This window comes from Myotis yumanensis, unplaced genomic scaffold, assembly GCF_028538775.1.
Source record: "Myotis yumanensis isolate MYYU_CA2020_CCGP unplaced genomic scaffold, mMyoYum1.0.hap1 SCAF_14, whole genome shotgun sequence".
Classification (NCBI taxonomy): domain Eukaryota; kingdom Metazoa; phylum Chordata; class Mammalia; order Chiroptera; family Vespertilionidae; genus Myotis; species Myotis yumanensis.
In genome coordinates, this window is record NW_027223765.1 from 29591737 (window position 1) to 29609317 (window position 17581).

Consider the following 17581-nt stretch of genomic DNA (forward strand, 5'->3'; position numbering starts at 1 on the left):
GTCCACTCTGTTGTCCCTTTACGTGAGCTTTTTGTTTTCTTTTTTGCTCAATTCCTTCACCCCGCCCCGATAGCTGTCAGCCAGCTCTCTGTGAGTCTGTCACTATTTTGCTTGTTAGTTCATCTTGTTCACTAGATTCCCCAAATGAGTGAAATCATATGGTACTTGTCTTTCTCTGACTGATCTCACTTAGCATGATGCTCCCCAAATTCATCCATGTTATCGCAAAGGGTAAGATTTCCTTCTTTTTTAAATTGTTTCCAGCATTTCAAAAGATTCCCTTATGCTTCCCTTCAAGTCCCTTACTCCGAAAGGAAAGCACTATCCTAACCTCTATCACCATCGATCAGCTTTGCTTGTTTTTAAACTTCATATAAATGACAATACAGCCATGCACTCCTTACCAGGGAGGGATACATTCTGGGAAATGCATTGTTAGACAATTTTGCCTGGGTGAACTTCATAGATGTTTCACAAACCTAGATGGTATATAGCCCAGCAATTTTCAACCCATTTAGGTATTTCTTAAACACCCTTTGCCAGCTGAGGTCTGAATTAGGTTTTGCAAATGAGAAATACTTTTGTAAGGTGTTAAACAACAACAAAAATTAGTTTCCGAGGCTGAAAGTCATTTTAAAAGAAAGGGTTTATTAGGCCATTGCTAGAAAAAAAAAATCATCTTGGAGCATCAGGTCTAAACTACCCATAACGTGGTTAGGCAGGAAAGACATGTCTTTTGTCCCAGAATTTTGCAAGTGCTTTAAGATATGAAGTAGGGGCAGAAAGATGTAAGGCTTTCTGAAAAGATTTACATTAGCTATAGACAAAAGGAATGGGAGAAAGTGCAGTGGAGCTAGTTCTGGGATAGGTGCATCAGGGTCCTCAAAGAAGTGTCCACGCCTGTGGATTCACTGTGGGCAGCAGATTGGAAAGGTCATTGTAAATGAGAAGCGGGAGCTCCTGGGATTACAGGAATTGTCAGAGCTGGTCCACTGCTCTTAACAGGCTAACTATGCACTCTCAGGCAACTGTGTGTTGTTGGTTTTTACTCTCAGGCAACTGTGTGTTGTTGTTTTGTAATTTAGAATATCTCATATTTTTTTCTCGCCAGAGCATAGAAGGTAGAAGAAAGATTTCTTTTCTCTTCTGGCTTTGGCAATGATTGTGGCAGCCCAGCACTCCCTCGGTGGCGTGAACTTCCTGTTTTTCCTGATCTCAAGTAAAATTCTCCCTCCCTGTTTGCATCTTTAGTTCTTCCAACAATTTTCTAATCTTTTTGCTCAAAATACCTAGAATGTGTTCTGTTTTCCTGTATGTTGTATTAGTCAAGATATGTTCAAGAAAAAGTGAACAAGCAGATATTTTCAACCATCAAAAAAAAAAATAATCCAGGGTTACAATATCCACGGGCCATTTTTGGAAAAAAAAAAAAAAAAACCTGACAGTAAAATCTAGTCAAATGAGAGCTGGAGAAAAATAAAGGACACAGAAAGGAAGAACTGTGTTTAAAAGATAGACGATTAAAAATAGCGCAGATTAAGTGGGTAGGATATGTCATAGTAAGGGTAGTAGGGTACTTAATGAATAAATATAGATGGTTCTGGAAGACCATTATGATATGGTGACATATTGAGCAGAAACCTCCATGAATAAGGGAGTGAGCTATGGAGATTTCTGGGCAATGAGTTTTCAAGTGAGTGTATAAAATGTTACAAACATCAGGAAAAACATCCATTCTTGCTATCCGCATCTTATAGTAATTGAACTTGGTGATTATGACACCTACCACCACCAGATGGCAGCACACTTGGGGAAAACTGGAGAGAGCCCGTCTGCGGTGATTGAACTGAACAGAGGCAAACATCATAGAAGGATAAAAAGAGTTCTGTGTAGTGTCTCTAGCCTCTGAATCTTAAACTTGTCAGACATTTCATTGGACTTTCTAATTTCAGAAAACATACACACAGACACAGACACACAATATCTCTCCTTTATAAGTTTTATGACTTCCAGATTCCATTCTTGAATTGAAAAGGGTGAAAAGATCAGATTTAAACTGCATAAATTATCTTCGCTTCTCCGTTGTGAAACACACCTACCTACAGATTCTGCTTTTCTACATCAAGTAAGGAAGTCCTCTCTACTCTGTGCACAAGTACAATTCAGGATGATAGGGAGTTCTAAGAGCCCTGGAGAAAACCTCAACCAGGTTGTACAGGATGCAAATGGAAAATAAATGCTCCAACCTCAAGATAGATACCCAGGGGGCCATTCTGCAAGTTTCTCAAAGGTCTTGAAGAAATAAGCATGACTTTAATAATGGATGCTTATATTGACTTTTTCTTCTTTCTTTTCTCACTCTCCCTGACCCATCAATTCTGTTTCTTGGAAACTTTTCTCAAATAAGCTATCAGTATCCAAATCATTGTCCCAGGATCTGCCTTTTGGGGCACCTAAACTAAGCCAAAAAATGCATTCAGTAAACATTTACTGAATATCCTATGGTACACAGTGAGACAAGATACATAGAAGATAAAACTCCTAGTGCCTGCCATAATGTGTATAAAGGGGAAACCAACAAATAAACAATGATTACAATATATTGTTAGAAATGCTGTGTTATTGGCAAAAACAGAATGATGAAGGAAGACATGAGGGAGGGGTCACCTAATCTAAACTTGGGGGAAGGGCTTCCTGGAGGATGTATGTCTTGAACTAATAGATAAAGTGTGGATCAAACACAGCTATAACAACTCTGTACCGAGCAAATATCAACTGAAAAATCAACTGATACCCCTGTATGAGCTGTGTAGTGGTTATGTTTTGTGCTGTTGAGTATGCAATACATGACATGATTTTAGGTAATACATGGATAGACTTTTAAACTTTGTGGTTATGTTAATGCGTACTAGAATAAAAATAAAGAGTACAATAAACTTGATTTTACAGAGTATTATGGTTTAGGATGAGGCTAAAATTATTTAATGATTTGAAATTAGCTTTAGAAAGATATTGAGTGAATAATAATACCTGGGTGCAGATTGGCAAAGATCGTGGGAATGGTATGCAGATTACTAAAGTTTGAGAAATAGTGTTGTCGCGGAAGGAAAATCTAAAACAAAATTCCTGCTTTCCAGAAACTCAACAGTTTGTTAGGGACACATAGACCCATAAGCAAGGATGATTAATGCTACAATAAATTTAGAGAGTGGCTTATAGAAATGAAAGAACAAGTAATGGAACAGGCTCATTGTAACCATCCTGTGAACACCTTTCTGGTTACCAGCAGCACGAAGGTGAAACCTGTCCGACCAAGTCCGGGACACACACACACACACGCACACACACACGCATACACAAACATGCACGCACACACACACACACACACACGCATACACAAACATGCACGCACACACACACACGCGAAGTGGGAGAGGTGAGTTCATCAATCAGAAACACTGTAGTTTGAAGCATATTTTTCATTTGGCTTCAGTTATCAGAGCATTTCAGTGTGAATTATTCAGATACTTGTCGCCATTTTTTCCTACTGGACCCAGAGGCTGGAGAAATGCTAACCTATATAACGCTTTCTACATTCCAGGCATGTTTTAAGAGCTTTACATTCTCCATCCTTATAACCCTTTTTTAAGTCAGAGAAAGCTGACCTAAAGGAGGTTAAGTAACTTGCCCGGGTAATGCAGCCGGTAAATGAAGCAGCAAGGATTAAACCCAAGCGTACAGCGCTGGCATCGGTGGGTAAGGCAAGACCATGCTAACGCCGGTCACACTTCAGCGCCGGATTGTGAAACTTACTGGGTGGCTGAAGGCCATGTGCTGAGATCACGGTTTCTCCACCTGTAACATAGAGGTAGCGACGCTACAAGTTTGGTGCAAAGAAGGGGTGCGATAAATGTGCCAGTTTGGTGCAAAGAAGAAGATAAAATGTGCTTCAAATTATAGACGTGGGTTCACACACTAGTGCTTAGGGATATGTATACGCGAACTCATTCTGACCAATCGGTCCGCGAGGCTAGTAGCGGCGCAGCGAGACCCCGCCCCCGAGGCTCCGCCCCCCGCGCGCGGCAGGTGGGGCCCGCAGCTGCTCTGTGCGCATGCGCGGACTGCCGTCCGCTCCCACCTCTAACCCAGGCTGAGAGTAGCTGCCGTTTCCCAGCGGACGATTCGTAAGGCGGCCCCCCGTGCGGTATCCCTTTGTCCTTCCTTCTGCGGGCCCTGGCCGTCCTCCCGCCGTGTCTGGAGCGTGGTCCGTTCTCGCCTACCTGCCTGGTTCCGCATAGGTACCTGTGGTTGGCCCGACACTTGGCTGTCGAAAGTGCCGGCCCCCGCGCCGGCGTCCGCTGCAGCCGGGTGGGAAGGCTCAAGATGGCGTGCCTGTTGGAGACCCCAATCCGCATGAGCGTCCTCTCGGTGAGTGACCCGCCGCCGCCGCCAGCCGGGGAGCTCGGGCCCGGCGCGCAGCGTTCACCCCAAATGCCGTGCGCCGCTGGAGCACCACCCCCTGGGGTCACCCCCGACTCTGCTTTGGGCGGGGGAGTGAGGGAGGGTAGGCGGGTGTGCTAGACGAAACCCAGGCCGAGCCAGAGACGCCTCCAACTCCCGGAGCTCCCACCGGTGCAGGTTCTCCGGACGGCATCCAGCGGGCGGGGTGGCGGGGCGGGCGGGCGCGGTTCGGGGTTTGCCAGCGCTTCCCTGAGCGATGCCGCCTCCCCGAGGCCCCCCGGGGGCTCTGCCCTGGGAGCGCGGGGCGTGCCGGCGGCCGGGGAAGGAGCGCCCACCCTGCCCCCGCGGCTTAGGCGAGGAGGGGGGGTGCGGGCCTCTTGCCCTCCACACCCTCAGAGCTGCCAAGCCAGGTCTGTGCGGGCGCTGGCCGGGGAGCTCGCTGCTTGGCATGGGGGTTTCCTATCAGTTGCAACGTCTGGTGGGTGTAGTTACTTCAGCTCCTTTTCTCCGCTCGGGAGGGTGCAGCCCTGAGTCTGAAGGAACGTACCTTGTGCCTGGCATTTCTTTTTTCCTTGGACTCAGATCTTGAAAAAGAAGGAAGATCCAATTTTCCTATTACTGAAAGAAGGGAACCTATTGACATGCCTGGTGGTGGTGGTGGTGGTGGTGGTTTTAAGCTTAAACAAAACAGGGCTTTCCTGGTGGTGTTGCTCGTGAGAGATCCGGGGCCAGAGGTGACAGTTACTGGGCGATAACTTCAAAGGGTTTTGCAGCAAATGAGACCCGTCTAACTGGGAAGGGACCGTTTATCGGTGGTCCAGTTGCCGTCCCTGGAAACAAGCCGGTGTGCGCTGGTGGACCACCTTTCCGACTGGCTGGGGGGGTCATCTGACACTGAGAGGGTAGGTGGATTATAGATGGCTTCTCAGGTGCCTAGAGGCTGCGACTCCAACCGGTTTCTTCTCTCCCCAGACTTCTCCCGCCAACACACTCAGCTCTCCCGAGGCACCTAGGACATTTGCTTACGATTCAGGGTTAGAGCACTTTGGCGTCCTGCAACCTTGGTCACTTAATTTGGGGCTGTCCTACACAAGTTTCTCCCCTAATCCGTTTTAGTAGTCCTTTTTCTTATTTTAAAACGGCAACTGGGAAATAACTGTTCGCCTAAGTATTGAATCAGGTTAGCCCATTGCTCCACCTTTGACTGGAATACCCAGGAAATGTTTTGTGGGAGAGCAGGCCAGTGGCTTTCCCCTCATGTTTGTAAGAAAGTATGTGTCCACACTGTTCTCAATTCCTTTTTATTATCTCATTTGTCTTTCATTTCACCCAAAACTTCTTCACTTTTTGTACATTGCCGACTTGTATAGTGCATGCAATTGAAATTTTTTATTTCACTCCCTCAGTAAATCGTTCCTGATTAATTTTATTCAAAAACTTCTTGAAGAATGTTCCCTACTTCTTGTGGGGATTTGCTTTAGTCCTAGTCTTACTGGGGGCTTTAAAAATAAAACAAATTTTTTTTTTCACAATGTCAAAGTCTGGTTTCTCTGGCCCAGTACTTTGCTGTCAAAAGTGCTGCTTTCCCCTCCCCCCGCACTTTCTTAGAGCCTTGGGAAATCAGATCTTTGAATAAATGACTTAATATGTCTAACTCACTGATGATACTCAAGTGAAGGTTGTTCCTTTCAAAGGACTACCTAGGACACCACCTTTTGAAATACAAAGTGCAGGTGGAACAGGAAATATTAATCAGAAAGTATCTTTAAAATGATTGATTCCCTTAATAGGCTACTTATTCTGCACCTGTAATATATACTTGAGAGAGTGCAAGGATGAGAGCAGACATGCCCTTAGGGAGTTCAGTCTGAATGACTCTGTAGCTTGATAAACATCATTCAAGCAAGGGGCAAATCAAATGGTTTTAAAGGATTTTTATTAAGGCCTTTTTTACCTTCTCCCCTTTGAGAGACCTTATTCACTCTTGTAACCTTAACTCTAATCAGCTCATACCATATACATTGCCAGCCTTGATTTTTCTCCATCTGATCTCACATCGTCAATTGTGTGGATGTGATCCATCACTTCCAACTAAGCACATTCCATCTCCTAAGAAGACTTGGTCGTGATTTCCCATTTCTATTAATGATACTATCTTTAACTGATCAGTCACTATAAACCCCTTGAATTACCTCAGACTCTTTCCCCTTTCATGCCCCTATATCTAATTAGTTCTTAAGTTTTGTTGGCTCTTTATTCTTAGTGTTTCTCACATCTGTCTGTTCCCATGGTCACCCTTTCAGTTTGTGCCTGCATTACTACAGTGTTCTCGTGAATATTTTTACTGTCTGTATTGTCTTACCCTCTCAGTTCAAGTTCATTCTCCACATTAAGTTTTCTATAGAACACATTGGATATGCCACATCCCTGCTTCAATTTTTTAGTGGAATATATATATATAAAATATATAGATATAGATATAGATATAGATATAGATATAGATATCAGAGAGGAAGGGAGAGGGAGAGAGACAGAAACATCAATGATGAGAGAGAATCATTGATTGGCTGCCTCCTGCACACCCCACACTGGGGACCAAGCCCACAACCTGGGCATATGCCCTGACCAGGAACTGAACCGTAACTTCCTGGTTCATAAGTCAGCACTCAAACACTGAGCCATGTCAGCCGGGCTTGGTTTGGTTTTTATTGCCGAAGGGCTGACATTTCATTTTCAGCTTTGGGTATAAGATTGTTTATCCTTCTATGTGAACTTTCTATGCCATATAAACTGGCTTTCTTCTAAACCCTAGTAACTTATTGTCTGCCTGATCGTTTGTACAGATGAATTAATAGCTTTGTATAGATTTATTCATGTGATATACTTTGAGCTTTTGTCATTTTCCAGGCATGGTTGTTGGGTTTGGGGAATACAGTGGTGAGCTACACAGATCTGTCGCTGCCCTTTTGGAGATTTTAATCTAATGGGGGAAATAGTTATCAAGTCATCACACACAGTTCTTTGTGAATGGCTGTTAGTGTTATGGATGAAAAATATAGGGCACTGTTGTTACAAGCATGTAGTAGGGAAATTGATCTAATGTGGAGGGCAGTGAGGAGAGTTAGGGAGGGTCTCCTTGAAGAAATGACAATGAGCTGAGCTCAAAGATGGGTAAGAACAAACTAGGAAAATAGAAGAACATTCCAGACAAAGGGAACTGCTTTTGCAGAAGCTCTGTGCCTTTAATAGTTATTCTATCTTATCTTCTTAGTAAATTAATTTCTTGTTCTTAATCCCAGTACTGTTTCCAGTACTATCTTGCATATACTAGGTACTCAATAAATGTTTGAACTATTTGTTTTGGGGAATTGAACAAACACTTCAGCTCTTTCTAGGCTGCATCATGATCACCCATAACGTTCTTTGGTTTTCACTTAGCATTACATCACCCTTTTCAACAAATTTAAAAATTCTCTCATGTTTCGCAAACTTCTGGATGATTTAACATTGCATTTTTAAAACTTTATTTTGAAATAATTATGTATTCACAGTAAATTGCAAAGATAGTACAGAGAGATTCCTGTGTACAGATTACCCAGTTTCCCCCATTGGTTACATTTAGCCAGGAAATTGATATTGGTATGTGTACAGTGTACAGGTTTTTATCATTTTATCACATGCGCATATTTGTGTAATCACCACCACAGTCAAGATACAGAATTAGTCTTAAAATCACAGAGATCTTCCCTATGCAACCTCTTTGTAGTCACACCTACCTACTCCCTCTCCCCCACTATCTAACCCCTGGCAACCACTAGTTTATGTCTATAAGGTTGTCATTTTTTGTAATGTTACGTAAATGGAGTCATACAGTATGTGACCTTTTTTTTTTTTTTAAATATTTTATTGATTTTTTACAGAGAAGAAGGGAGAGAGATAGAGAGTCAGAAACATTGATGAGAGAGAAACATCGATCAGCTGCCTCCTACACATCTACTGGGGTTGTGCCCGCAACCCAGGTACATGCCCTTGACCGGAATCGAACCTGGGACCCTTCAGTCCGCAGGCGGACGCAGTATCCACTGAGCCAAACCGGTTTCAGCCAGTATGTGACCTTTTGAGATTGACTTTGTCACTCAACACAGTACCCTTGAGATCCACCCAAGTTGTTGTGTGTATCAATAGTTTGTTCCTTTTTATTGCTAAGTAGTACTTCTTAGTATGGATATATCATGATTTGTTTAATCATTTACCTGTTAGACCTTTGTAGAGTAAACTTTGATAATTTTTTTTCTTTTGTAATGTAAGTGCCTGACTTAAGCTTTGATTGCTAAGGCATCCACTTCAAAGGTATCCACTTCAAGGATGCCTATCTTCTATCTATATATATAAAAGGCTAATATGCAAAGTGTCCCCTTGGGAGTTCGACCAGGAGTTTGTTCGCTCGCTGTGACGTGTGCTGAACATCAGGGGGCGGCACAGAACGAAGGAAGGCCCTGGCCAGCAGCCAGAAGGCCCTGATCAGCCTTGATTGCTGGCCAGGCCTAGGAACCCTACCCATTCACGAATTTTATGCACTGGGCCTCTAGTTTCCAATAAACATTGTTAGCTGCAGGACTAGATAAAGAGCCAGACCAAGTCCCTCCACTGAGTGCCTTTATTTTAGATATTTTAGTTGATTTTTGAGTCGCTTGTTTTTATTCTTTTCAAGCTTTAAATTCTGGTTTTTGTATTTTAAATTCATGAATGAAGAGTGAGCCAATGAAACCCTAGGCTCACTCCAATAAACCCTAGCCTCAGCTCCAATAAAAGCAGAACCCCAGGCCCATGTGCATGTGTGCTTCCCACCCGCATCTCATGATCTTGCAAGTAATGAACCCTTGTTTAGTTTTCTGATGGTTATTGCTGAAGGGCATCTTGCAACCATAATAAGACATACTTTTGGTATCCCTGAGATAAATGTCCAAGAGTGCAATTGCTACATTGTATGATTTAGTTCTTAAAGAAACCAACCAACTTTTTTAGAGTGGCTCTACCATTTTATATTCCCACCCATAATGTCTGAGAGATCCAGTTTCTCTGCACCCTCATAAGCATTTGATATTGTCATTATTTTTAAAAAATATGTTTTTATTGATTTTAGAGAGAGGAAGGGAGAGGGATAGAAACATTGATCAGCTGCCTCCTGTATACCCACTACTGGGGATTGAGCTCGCAACCCAGGTTCGAGCCTCGTCTTCTAGGTGCCTGGGTAGAAGCTCGACCAACTGAGCCATCTGGCTAGCTCTTTTTTTTTTTTTTTTTTTAATCTTTTTTTTAATATATTTTATTGATTTTCTACAGAGAGGAAGGGAGAGAGCCAGAGAGCCAGAAACATCGATGAGAGAGAAACATCGACCAGCTGCCTCCTGCACACCCCCCACTGGGGATGTGCCCGCAACCCAGGCACATGCCCTTGACCGGAATCGAACCCGGGACCCCTCAGTCCGCAGGCCGACGCTCTATCCGCTGAGCCAAACTGGTTTCGGCAATCCGGCTAGCTCTTTTAATAGATGTGTAGTGATATCTTATTATGGCCTTAATTTACATTTCCATAATGATTAGTAGTGTAAAAAATATCTTCATTATTTAATAAAATCCATATTTTATTAAAATATGAATTAAATATTTCAGTGAAATATTTCTTCATGTCCCTTGCCCACTTTCTAATTGGACTGTTTTTTGCCTCTTGAGTTTTGAAATTTCTCCATATATTCTAGGTACGAGTCCTTTGTCAGGTGCTTTGCAAATATTTTCTCTCAGCCTATTACTTACGTTTTTATCCTCTTAACCGTTGGTTAAAAATGAATTTTTATCTCAACCTCACATGTCATACAAAAAGTAAAATGGGTCATAGATTTAATTGTAAAACAAAATAAAACTTTTAGGGAAAATAAAACAGGAGAAAATCTGCAAAACCTTGGGCTTGGTGAAGAATTAGACATAATACCAAAGGCATGATCTATTCTTTTTTCAATTGATAACTGGACCTAAAATGAAAATGTATGCTTTTGAAAGACCCTGTTAAGAAGATGATTGTATTTTATTTTGATTACTTTGTAATTATTTGAGAGAGGCAAGGTAATGAAATGCTTTTGAAACGCAATGTAGGCTAATATGGACAGCTGAAGCACGTATTAATTAAACCTTCTTTACTATTACCCTTTTTGACAAGCAGCTTTTAGAACTGTATAGTGTATTCCAACTCTGGATATTCCTTAATTTTGTTCTGTTCTTGAGGACTGTAAGTATTTTTTTTCGACTCAAGCTACATATTGATTTTTCTCTTTACATGGACAACTGACAATAGTTAGAAAAGAGTTTTCTGTGAAGTGTTTTTTTTAAACATTTTATTGATTTTTTACAGAGCGTTAGAAACATTCATCAGCTGCCTCCTGCACACCCCCTACTGGGGATGTGCCTGCAACCAAGGTACATGCCCTTGACCGGAATCGAACCTGGGACCTTTCAGTCTGCAGGCCGACGCTCTATCCACTGAGCCAAACTGGTTAGGGCTTCTATGAAGTTTTAAGCCAACTATGCCATAAGCATAAATTTGGCCTCGCTTGGTTTTTATTAAGTATGTTTTTATTGATTTCAGAGAGAGGAAGGGAGAGGGAGAAAGATATAGAAACATCAGTGATGAGAGAGAATCATTGAAAGGCTGACTTCTGCACTCCCCCTACTGGGGATCGAGCCCACAACCCAGGCATATGCCCTTGACCGGGATCGAACCCGAAACCCTTTAGTCCACAGGCCGATGCTCTATCCACTCAGCCAAACTGGCTAGGACTCATAAAGAATTTTAAAATAGTGCTAGAGACCATGAATTTCAGTGATTTTGAGTTATCTTTTTTATTTCTGATTTGGCAGTTGTTTTGCAGTGCCATCTGTCATGTTGGCTTTTGGGTAAAGATATGGAATTCAACTTTCTGTAAGTTGAAGAATAGTTGCCTTCACTGGACAGTTTTACTATGATCCTTGGGACCACTTACATAGGAATGAAAGGTATTTCAAATTAAGAGCTGTTTTGCAGAAACAGCCCCCACTTGTCTCTTTGATAAAGGAAAACTGTTTTGATTTTGTTCCGTAAAATCAGAAGAATAAAGAGTTAGCTTTATTCTGTGGTATATTCATAATACAGTTATTGGGAGAGGGGAATGCTGAGACTGGCATGCTTTCTGTTAAAAATGAAAAGTTGGGAGAGTTTCTAACCTCTGGGAAGAGTCTCTCACCTTAGGATCAGTTAATATTTGGAGGTCTTTACCACCTGGGAAATGACTACAGAGCACATGATTCTTTTGTTTTAAGAATATGTTAGGCTTTCAAAAAGCTGTCAGTGGTGACTGATTGGATAAGGGGAATGAGGGAAAGGATAGAGTCATGATCACGATTAAACGTGATTTGCAGGATTTTTACCTTTAAACTAGGTTGTATCATATACTGAGATGTTGAGGATTAGGAGAGGAATGTGTTAAGGTAGAAGGAGGAAAAATGAGTTTTATTTTGGCTGAGTTTAAAGTATTTTCTGGACATCCATTTAGAGCTGCCAGTAGGAAGTTGGATATTCTGGAATATTTCCAATACCACCAAGCAATTGTCCAATTCTCTGTGGACACCAGCTGTGTGTTCTACAATTTAACTCAGTTCTGAATGATCTACATGCAGATCGTGTCAGATCCCACAAGTTAAAGGTTCAGTCCTACAGACTCCCACTTCAGACACCAGTTGCAAGTCCAGGTGGTTCTTCTGTACCTCTGACTGACCAGCTATAAATCAGGTTCCCATAAGTCCCTCCTCGGATTCGATCATTTGTTGGAACAGTTCATAAAGCTCCAGAAAACAATTACTTATGTGTAGTAGTTTATTATAAAGGATACAAATGAACAGCCAGATGAATAGGTACATAGGGCAAGATCTGGAAAGGTTCCAGGTACAGGAATTTCTGTCCCTGTAAAACTGGGTTCTGCCACCCTCCTGGCATGTGAATGCTTTCAGCCATCTGGAAGCTCATCAAATTTTATTCAAGAAAATTTTATAGAGCTTGAACCTCCAGTCCCTTATTCTTCCCCTTCCCAGAGGTTAGTGGGTGGGATTGAAAGTTCTAACCCTCTTGCCCTAGCCGGTTTGGCTGAGTGGATAGAGCGTCGACCTGCGGACTAAAGGATCCCAGGTTTAATTCCTGCCAAGAGCACATGCCCGGGTTGCAGGCTCGATCTCTCGCCTCCTCCCCCTTCCTTCCCCCCCCCCCCCCCCCCCGCCCCAGTAGGGGATGTACAGGAGGCAGCCAATCAATCAATGAATCTTTCTCATCATTGATGTTTCTATCTCTCTCTCTCCCTTCCTCTCTGAAATCAATAAAAAATATATATTTAAAAAATTCAAACCCTCTAATCACTTGCTCTTTCTGGTAATAAGTCCCATCCTGAGGCTTTCTAGGGGCCTCAGCTTAATCATTCATTAGCATTAACTCGTGTGCTCAAAAGGGGCTACTTATGAATAACCAAAGACATTCATATTAGTCAGGAAATTCCAGTGATTTTATGAGCTCTGTGTCAGGAACGGGGACAAAGACCCAATATATTTATTACACCACAGATACAAAGGGGATCATTATTTGGGAATCATCAGCATATTTATCAGTGGTTCTTAACCTTTTAAGGATAATAGTCTTAACATCCTCTTTCCCAGAAATATATGCATATGCCTAAAGAATCACATAATTTCTAAGTAAGGATTCCCTGAAACCCACACATCAATCTTGAGTTAACAGTTCCTATTCTTTACACATCCCAAAGTCAACCACAAAAACATAGCAAAATTTTAAAGTCATTTAAAATAATTTCGAAATGGTAAGAATTATAACAATATGGTTTAAAACTCATGTAATGTATCATGTGGGATACTTGGCTCTGAAGAACCATAATCTGTTGCCCAGAGTACGTCAGTGATCTTCCATGAGATGCACTATATCTACAGAAAGGTCTTTGTGCAGTAGATGTATAGCAGGCCTGGGAGGCAGAGCTAGGTTAGTGCAGAGCCAAGCTAGGAGAAAGTAAGGCACTTGTGGGTCTGGGCCCAGGCAGAGAGGACTAGATGGAGATCACAAGTGGCTCATGATTGTCTTAGGCCACAATGTGGGTGATGGATCAGCAGCTCCTGATGGTATTATAATAGGAAAGCTAATGTACCAATTGCTGGGAGTGGTGGGCTGACTCTGAGTCCAGCACCATGGATAGCTCCAAGCCAAGTATGTTTACTGCTTCTAAAAATCTGAAGCAAATAAGGCCTTTTAAAATCTGGAGACAGCGAGCCTGTCTGGACAATACTACTTCTGAGATGTACCATGAAAGATGGTACCCAAGATCTCTTAAATCATTACATGATTGCAATCTTGAATAATTTAAACTATTCTTTTTTTAAAAAAAAACAAACATATTTTATTGATTTTTTACAGAGAGGAAGGGAAAGGGATAGAGAGTTAGAAACATCGTTGAGAGAGAAACATCGACCTGCCTCCTGCATACTCCCTACTGGGGATGTGCCCGCAACCAAGGTACATGCCCTTGACAGGAATCGAACCTGGGACCTTTCAGTCCGCAGGCCAACTCTATCCACTGAGCCAAACCTGTTAGGGCAATTTAAACTATTCTTATGGTCCAGGACAACACCACACCCATGTCTGAATAACCTCACTGTCATTCAGGATTGGGAGGTAGGCATTTGAATGCATCCTAGTGGATTTTCTGAGGTAGCTTATCATTTTTGGAGACATTTCAATGAACCCCAGCCAACCCAGAGAATATCTCAATCTTTGTAACACTCCTCACAAACATTGTCACTCTTATGCCCCAGAGATGGTTCTTGCTCTCTTTGACATCCAGATTATGATGTTTTGTACCATACATCCTTACTTAGTTTATTTTCTCTATCTGGAGTGATGCCTCCTTGGCCCTTGGTCTTCAAACATTTCTGTCTACATTGAAGAGTGAACAAATAGAATTTAATGGTGAGAGGGAACTTTAGCAGTTATCTAAATACATATAGTTCTTTGTGATTTGTACCATACTTTAAAAGGATGAACCACTGCAGCACCTGAAAGAAGCATGAATATAAATTGCTTTCAGTTCTTGTGATCACCAAAGCACGTTTATAATTGTCAATATTATGCCAGGACTATATTAATATTATTACTTTAAACACTCATTACAGAAAAAATAAAGGCTACTCTTCATATCCCTTTTAATCTAATTGTGCCTAGTTTTTCTATTATGAAAAAAACTAGAGGCTGGTGCATGAATTCGTGCACAGGGAGATGGTTCAGCCAACCCGCCCCAATGGGGGCTGATAGAGCAGGGCCAGTGAGGGGGAGGAACCACAGGTGGTTGGCTGGCCAGCCCCACCCTTGATCAGGGTAGGGGGACCGATGGGGCCGGGCCGGTGAGGGGGAGGGGCCACGGGAATTTGACTGGCCGACCCTGTCCCTGATCTAGCCGGGGGGAGGAGGGGCCACCCCCCAATCAGGCTGGTTGGCCAGCCGCAGTGCACGTCATAGCTACTGGTCATTCCAGTTGTTCTGGTGTTCTAATTGCTTGGCTTTTATATATATAGATTTCTTTTTGTGTGACTGTAAAATTATGGAATCTTTGCCTGGAAGAAACCTGCAGATTATCTCTAGTTCATTCTTGCATTTCTTTTTCAACAGGGAAAACAGAACCAGAGAGGTTGACTTGCCTGCTGTCCTATTAAAGTGTCAGTCACATTTCCAAACACCTAAATTAAAAAAAAAATGTGTGCACAAGCTTACATTTGAGAATTTTATTTTCAAACTTTATGAGCACTAATTTATTTACTATTTATTTTAAAACATGTTCTCTTAACATGTAAAGGATTTTCAGTCTTAATTATTTATTGCTTTTTACCCAAGAAGATTAAGTTTAAAATTATATATTTAAGAATTTTCATGATTGTGTTTGTGAAATTAAAGCAGATTATACTCCAGGCATCTTGGTTGTCATAGGTATATTACATTCTATTCTGATAGGACCCAGCCAGCTGTGAGGTGCCATTTTATAAACTTTCCAAAGTTGCTAGAGGCTGCAGAAAAGCAGGCTTTTGATTAATCTGATGGAGGAAGGGTGCTGTGAACCTATAGAAACACTGAAGAATGAATGCATGATTTTAAAAAATTAAGGATAAAAATAGTTGCAAAAATACTATATGATTGGTCTGAAAAAATTGAATGAAAATCCTAATGGGGTCAGAAGTTTACCAGAATACAAGAAGAAAAAGAAAATAAAAAACCACCAAAATCTTGGGTTTTAACTAGTACTTGCATTTTGTTCTAATTTTTCCTCCTTTTGGAGGCCAGTGGGAATTTTGGAGTATAGTGGAAGGCCATGATAGCTGTCTGAAAGGAAAAGGTCTTTCTTTGTTGGTGATATTAGCCTGTTTGTATTGTTCCAGAGGGATGCAGGTATTTTCCCTCAAAATCGGGAAAGAATTGTGTAGTGATTACTTTTGCTTAAAAGTGAAATAAGCCTCTGGCAGAGAAATATTACATATCACCAGAACTCTTCAAAGCAACAGTAGGTAGCAGTATTTAGGAATTTGTGAGTTGAACTATCTCACCAGAACCAAAGAGAACATATGATTAGAAATTAAGGCACAATTTAAGAAAATGCTGATATCAAAGTATTGATTTCTCATATGCTCTATATGGCCAAATACAAACACATCAGGTGTCCCTGGGCTTTAAAATGAATAATTGTGAATTTGGCATCTCAGAAAACTTTCAAAGGAAGCATTTGGGACTGAGAGTTTTAGAGACATTAGAAAATCAAATTTGGGGGATGGAGAAAGGTTTCTGGAGCTCCCAGTTAACTGGAACATTAGCTATTTTAGTTAGTGGTTCCCAACTGTACCAGTCTTAACACCCTCTTCTTAAAACATATTCTGTAGTACCAGCTAGTTTTTCCTGAAGTGAAACTCATAGGTAAGTTAACTATCCTCACATTGTAACTTTTTAAGAATTTACATAGTGCCCCAGTTGTATTAAGTAAGAAAAAGCAGGAAACTAATATATACCATTTAAGTAAATGCTCAGTTACTACTAGTCTGTAAGTTATGATTAAACTTATCGTGTGTTTCAAGTTACATTTGTAACTTTCTTACATATCTGCTTCTTTTCTGTGCTGTGAACGCCTTGAGAGTAAGGGACTCGATATCTTATCTCTCTATTACTGGGACCTAACATAACACCTGGTAAATTAAAGATATTTAATTTACATGTTCAATTTCAGCCTGAAATAGGTTTTAAACTGAATTTTAGAGTTCAAACACCCTGTTTTTTTGGTTGTATTTCTTTCATCTCTCCCTCAACCAAGATTTTCCCTAACAAAACTGAATGAACAAACATTATGAACACTTTTCTCTTGAAGTTCCTAGTAGTTTGTGGAATAATTGACATATTAAATTTTGATTGGCAGTTGCTAGTTTAAACTTCCATTTCTTAGGGGTCACAGTTCCAGTTCCCCCTTAAAAAGTGTATTATAATATTTTAATTTCTAAATAGCATATGAGTTAAATGAGAAAATAGATAGGATAATGCTTTGTAAACTGTAACATTCTAAATAAGTGTCAGGTATTATAAAAATATTTATCTTTTTTTTCCACCCGAGGATTTTTTTTTTTAATTGATTTGAGAGAGAGAAAAAGCGGGGGGGGGGGGGGGGGTAGAGGGGAGGGGAGCGGAGGAGAGGAAAGATGTGAGAAACATCGATCAGTTGCCTCCTGTACCTGACCAGGTATTGAACCTGCAACCTAGGTATATGCCCAAACTATGAATCGAACATGCAACCATTTGGTGTATGGGACAATGCTCCAACCAACCAAGCCACCCAACCAGGGCAATTCCTTGTGAATTATTCATGAAAATTGTTTCCGAAGTTCTCCCCTACCCCATTGCATCATCAATTTTTCTTCTCTATTAAAAAAAAAATGTTTCCATCAATGAATAAGCATGCTCTAATTTATTTCATCTTTAAAAAAAAAAAAGCTCCTGACTCCATTTTTTTTCTAA

At 41.2% G+C, this 17581-nt stretch overlaps 1 protein-coding gene across 6 annotated transcripts in view; it reads left to right on the top strand.

Annotated features, from left to right (window-relative positions):
• The first annotated feature begins 4143 nt into the window (after nucleotides 1–4143).
• ARMC8 (armadillo repeat containing 8) overlaps nucleotides 4144–17581 on the top strand; it is a 76252-nt gene continuing 62814 nt past the window's right edge. For all 6 annotated transcript variants that reach the window (XM_070433482.1, XM_070433486.1, XM_070433487.1 and 3 more), the window contains exon 1: nucleotides 4144–4428. In XM_070433482.1, the coding sequence (XP_070289583.1) occupies nucleotides 4384–4428 (45 nt within the window). In that variant the 5' untranslated portion in view covers nucleotides 4144–4383. The remainder of the gene's footprint in view (nucleotides 4429–17581) is intronic.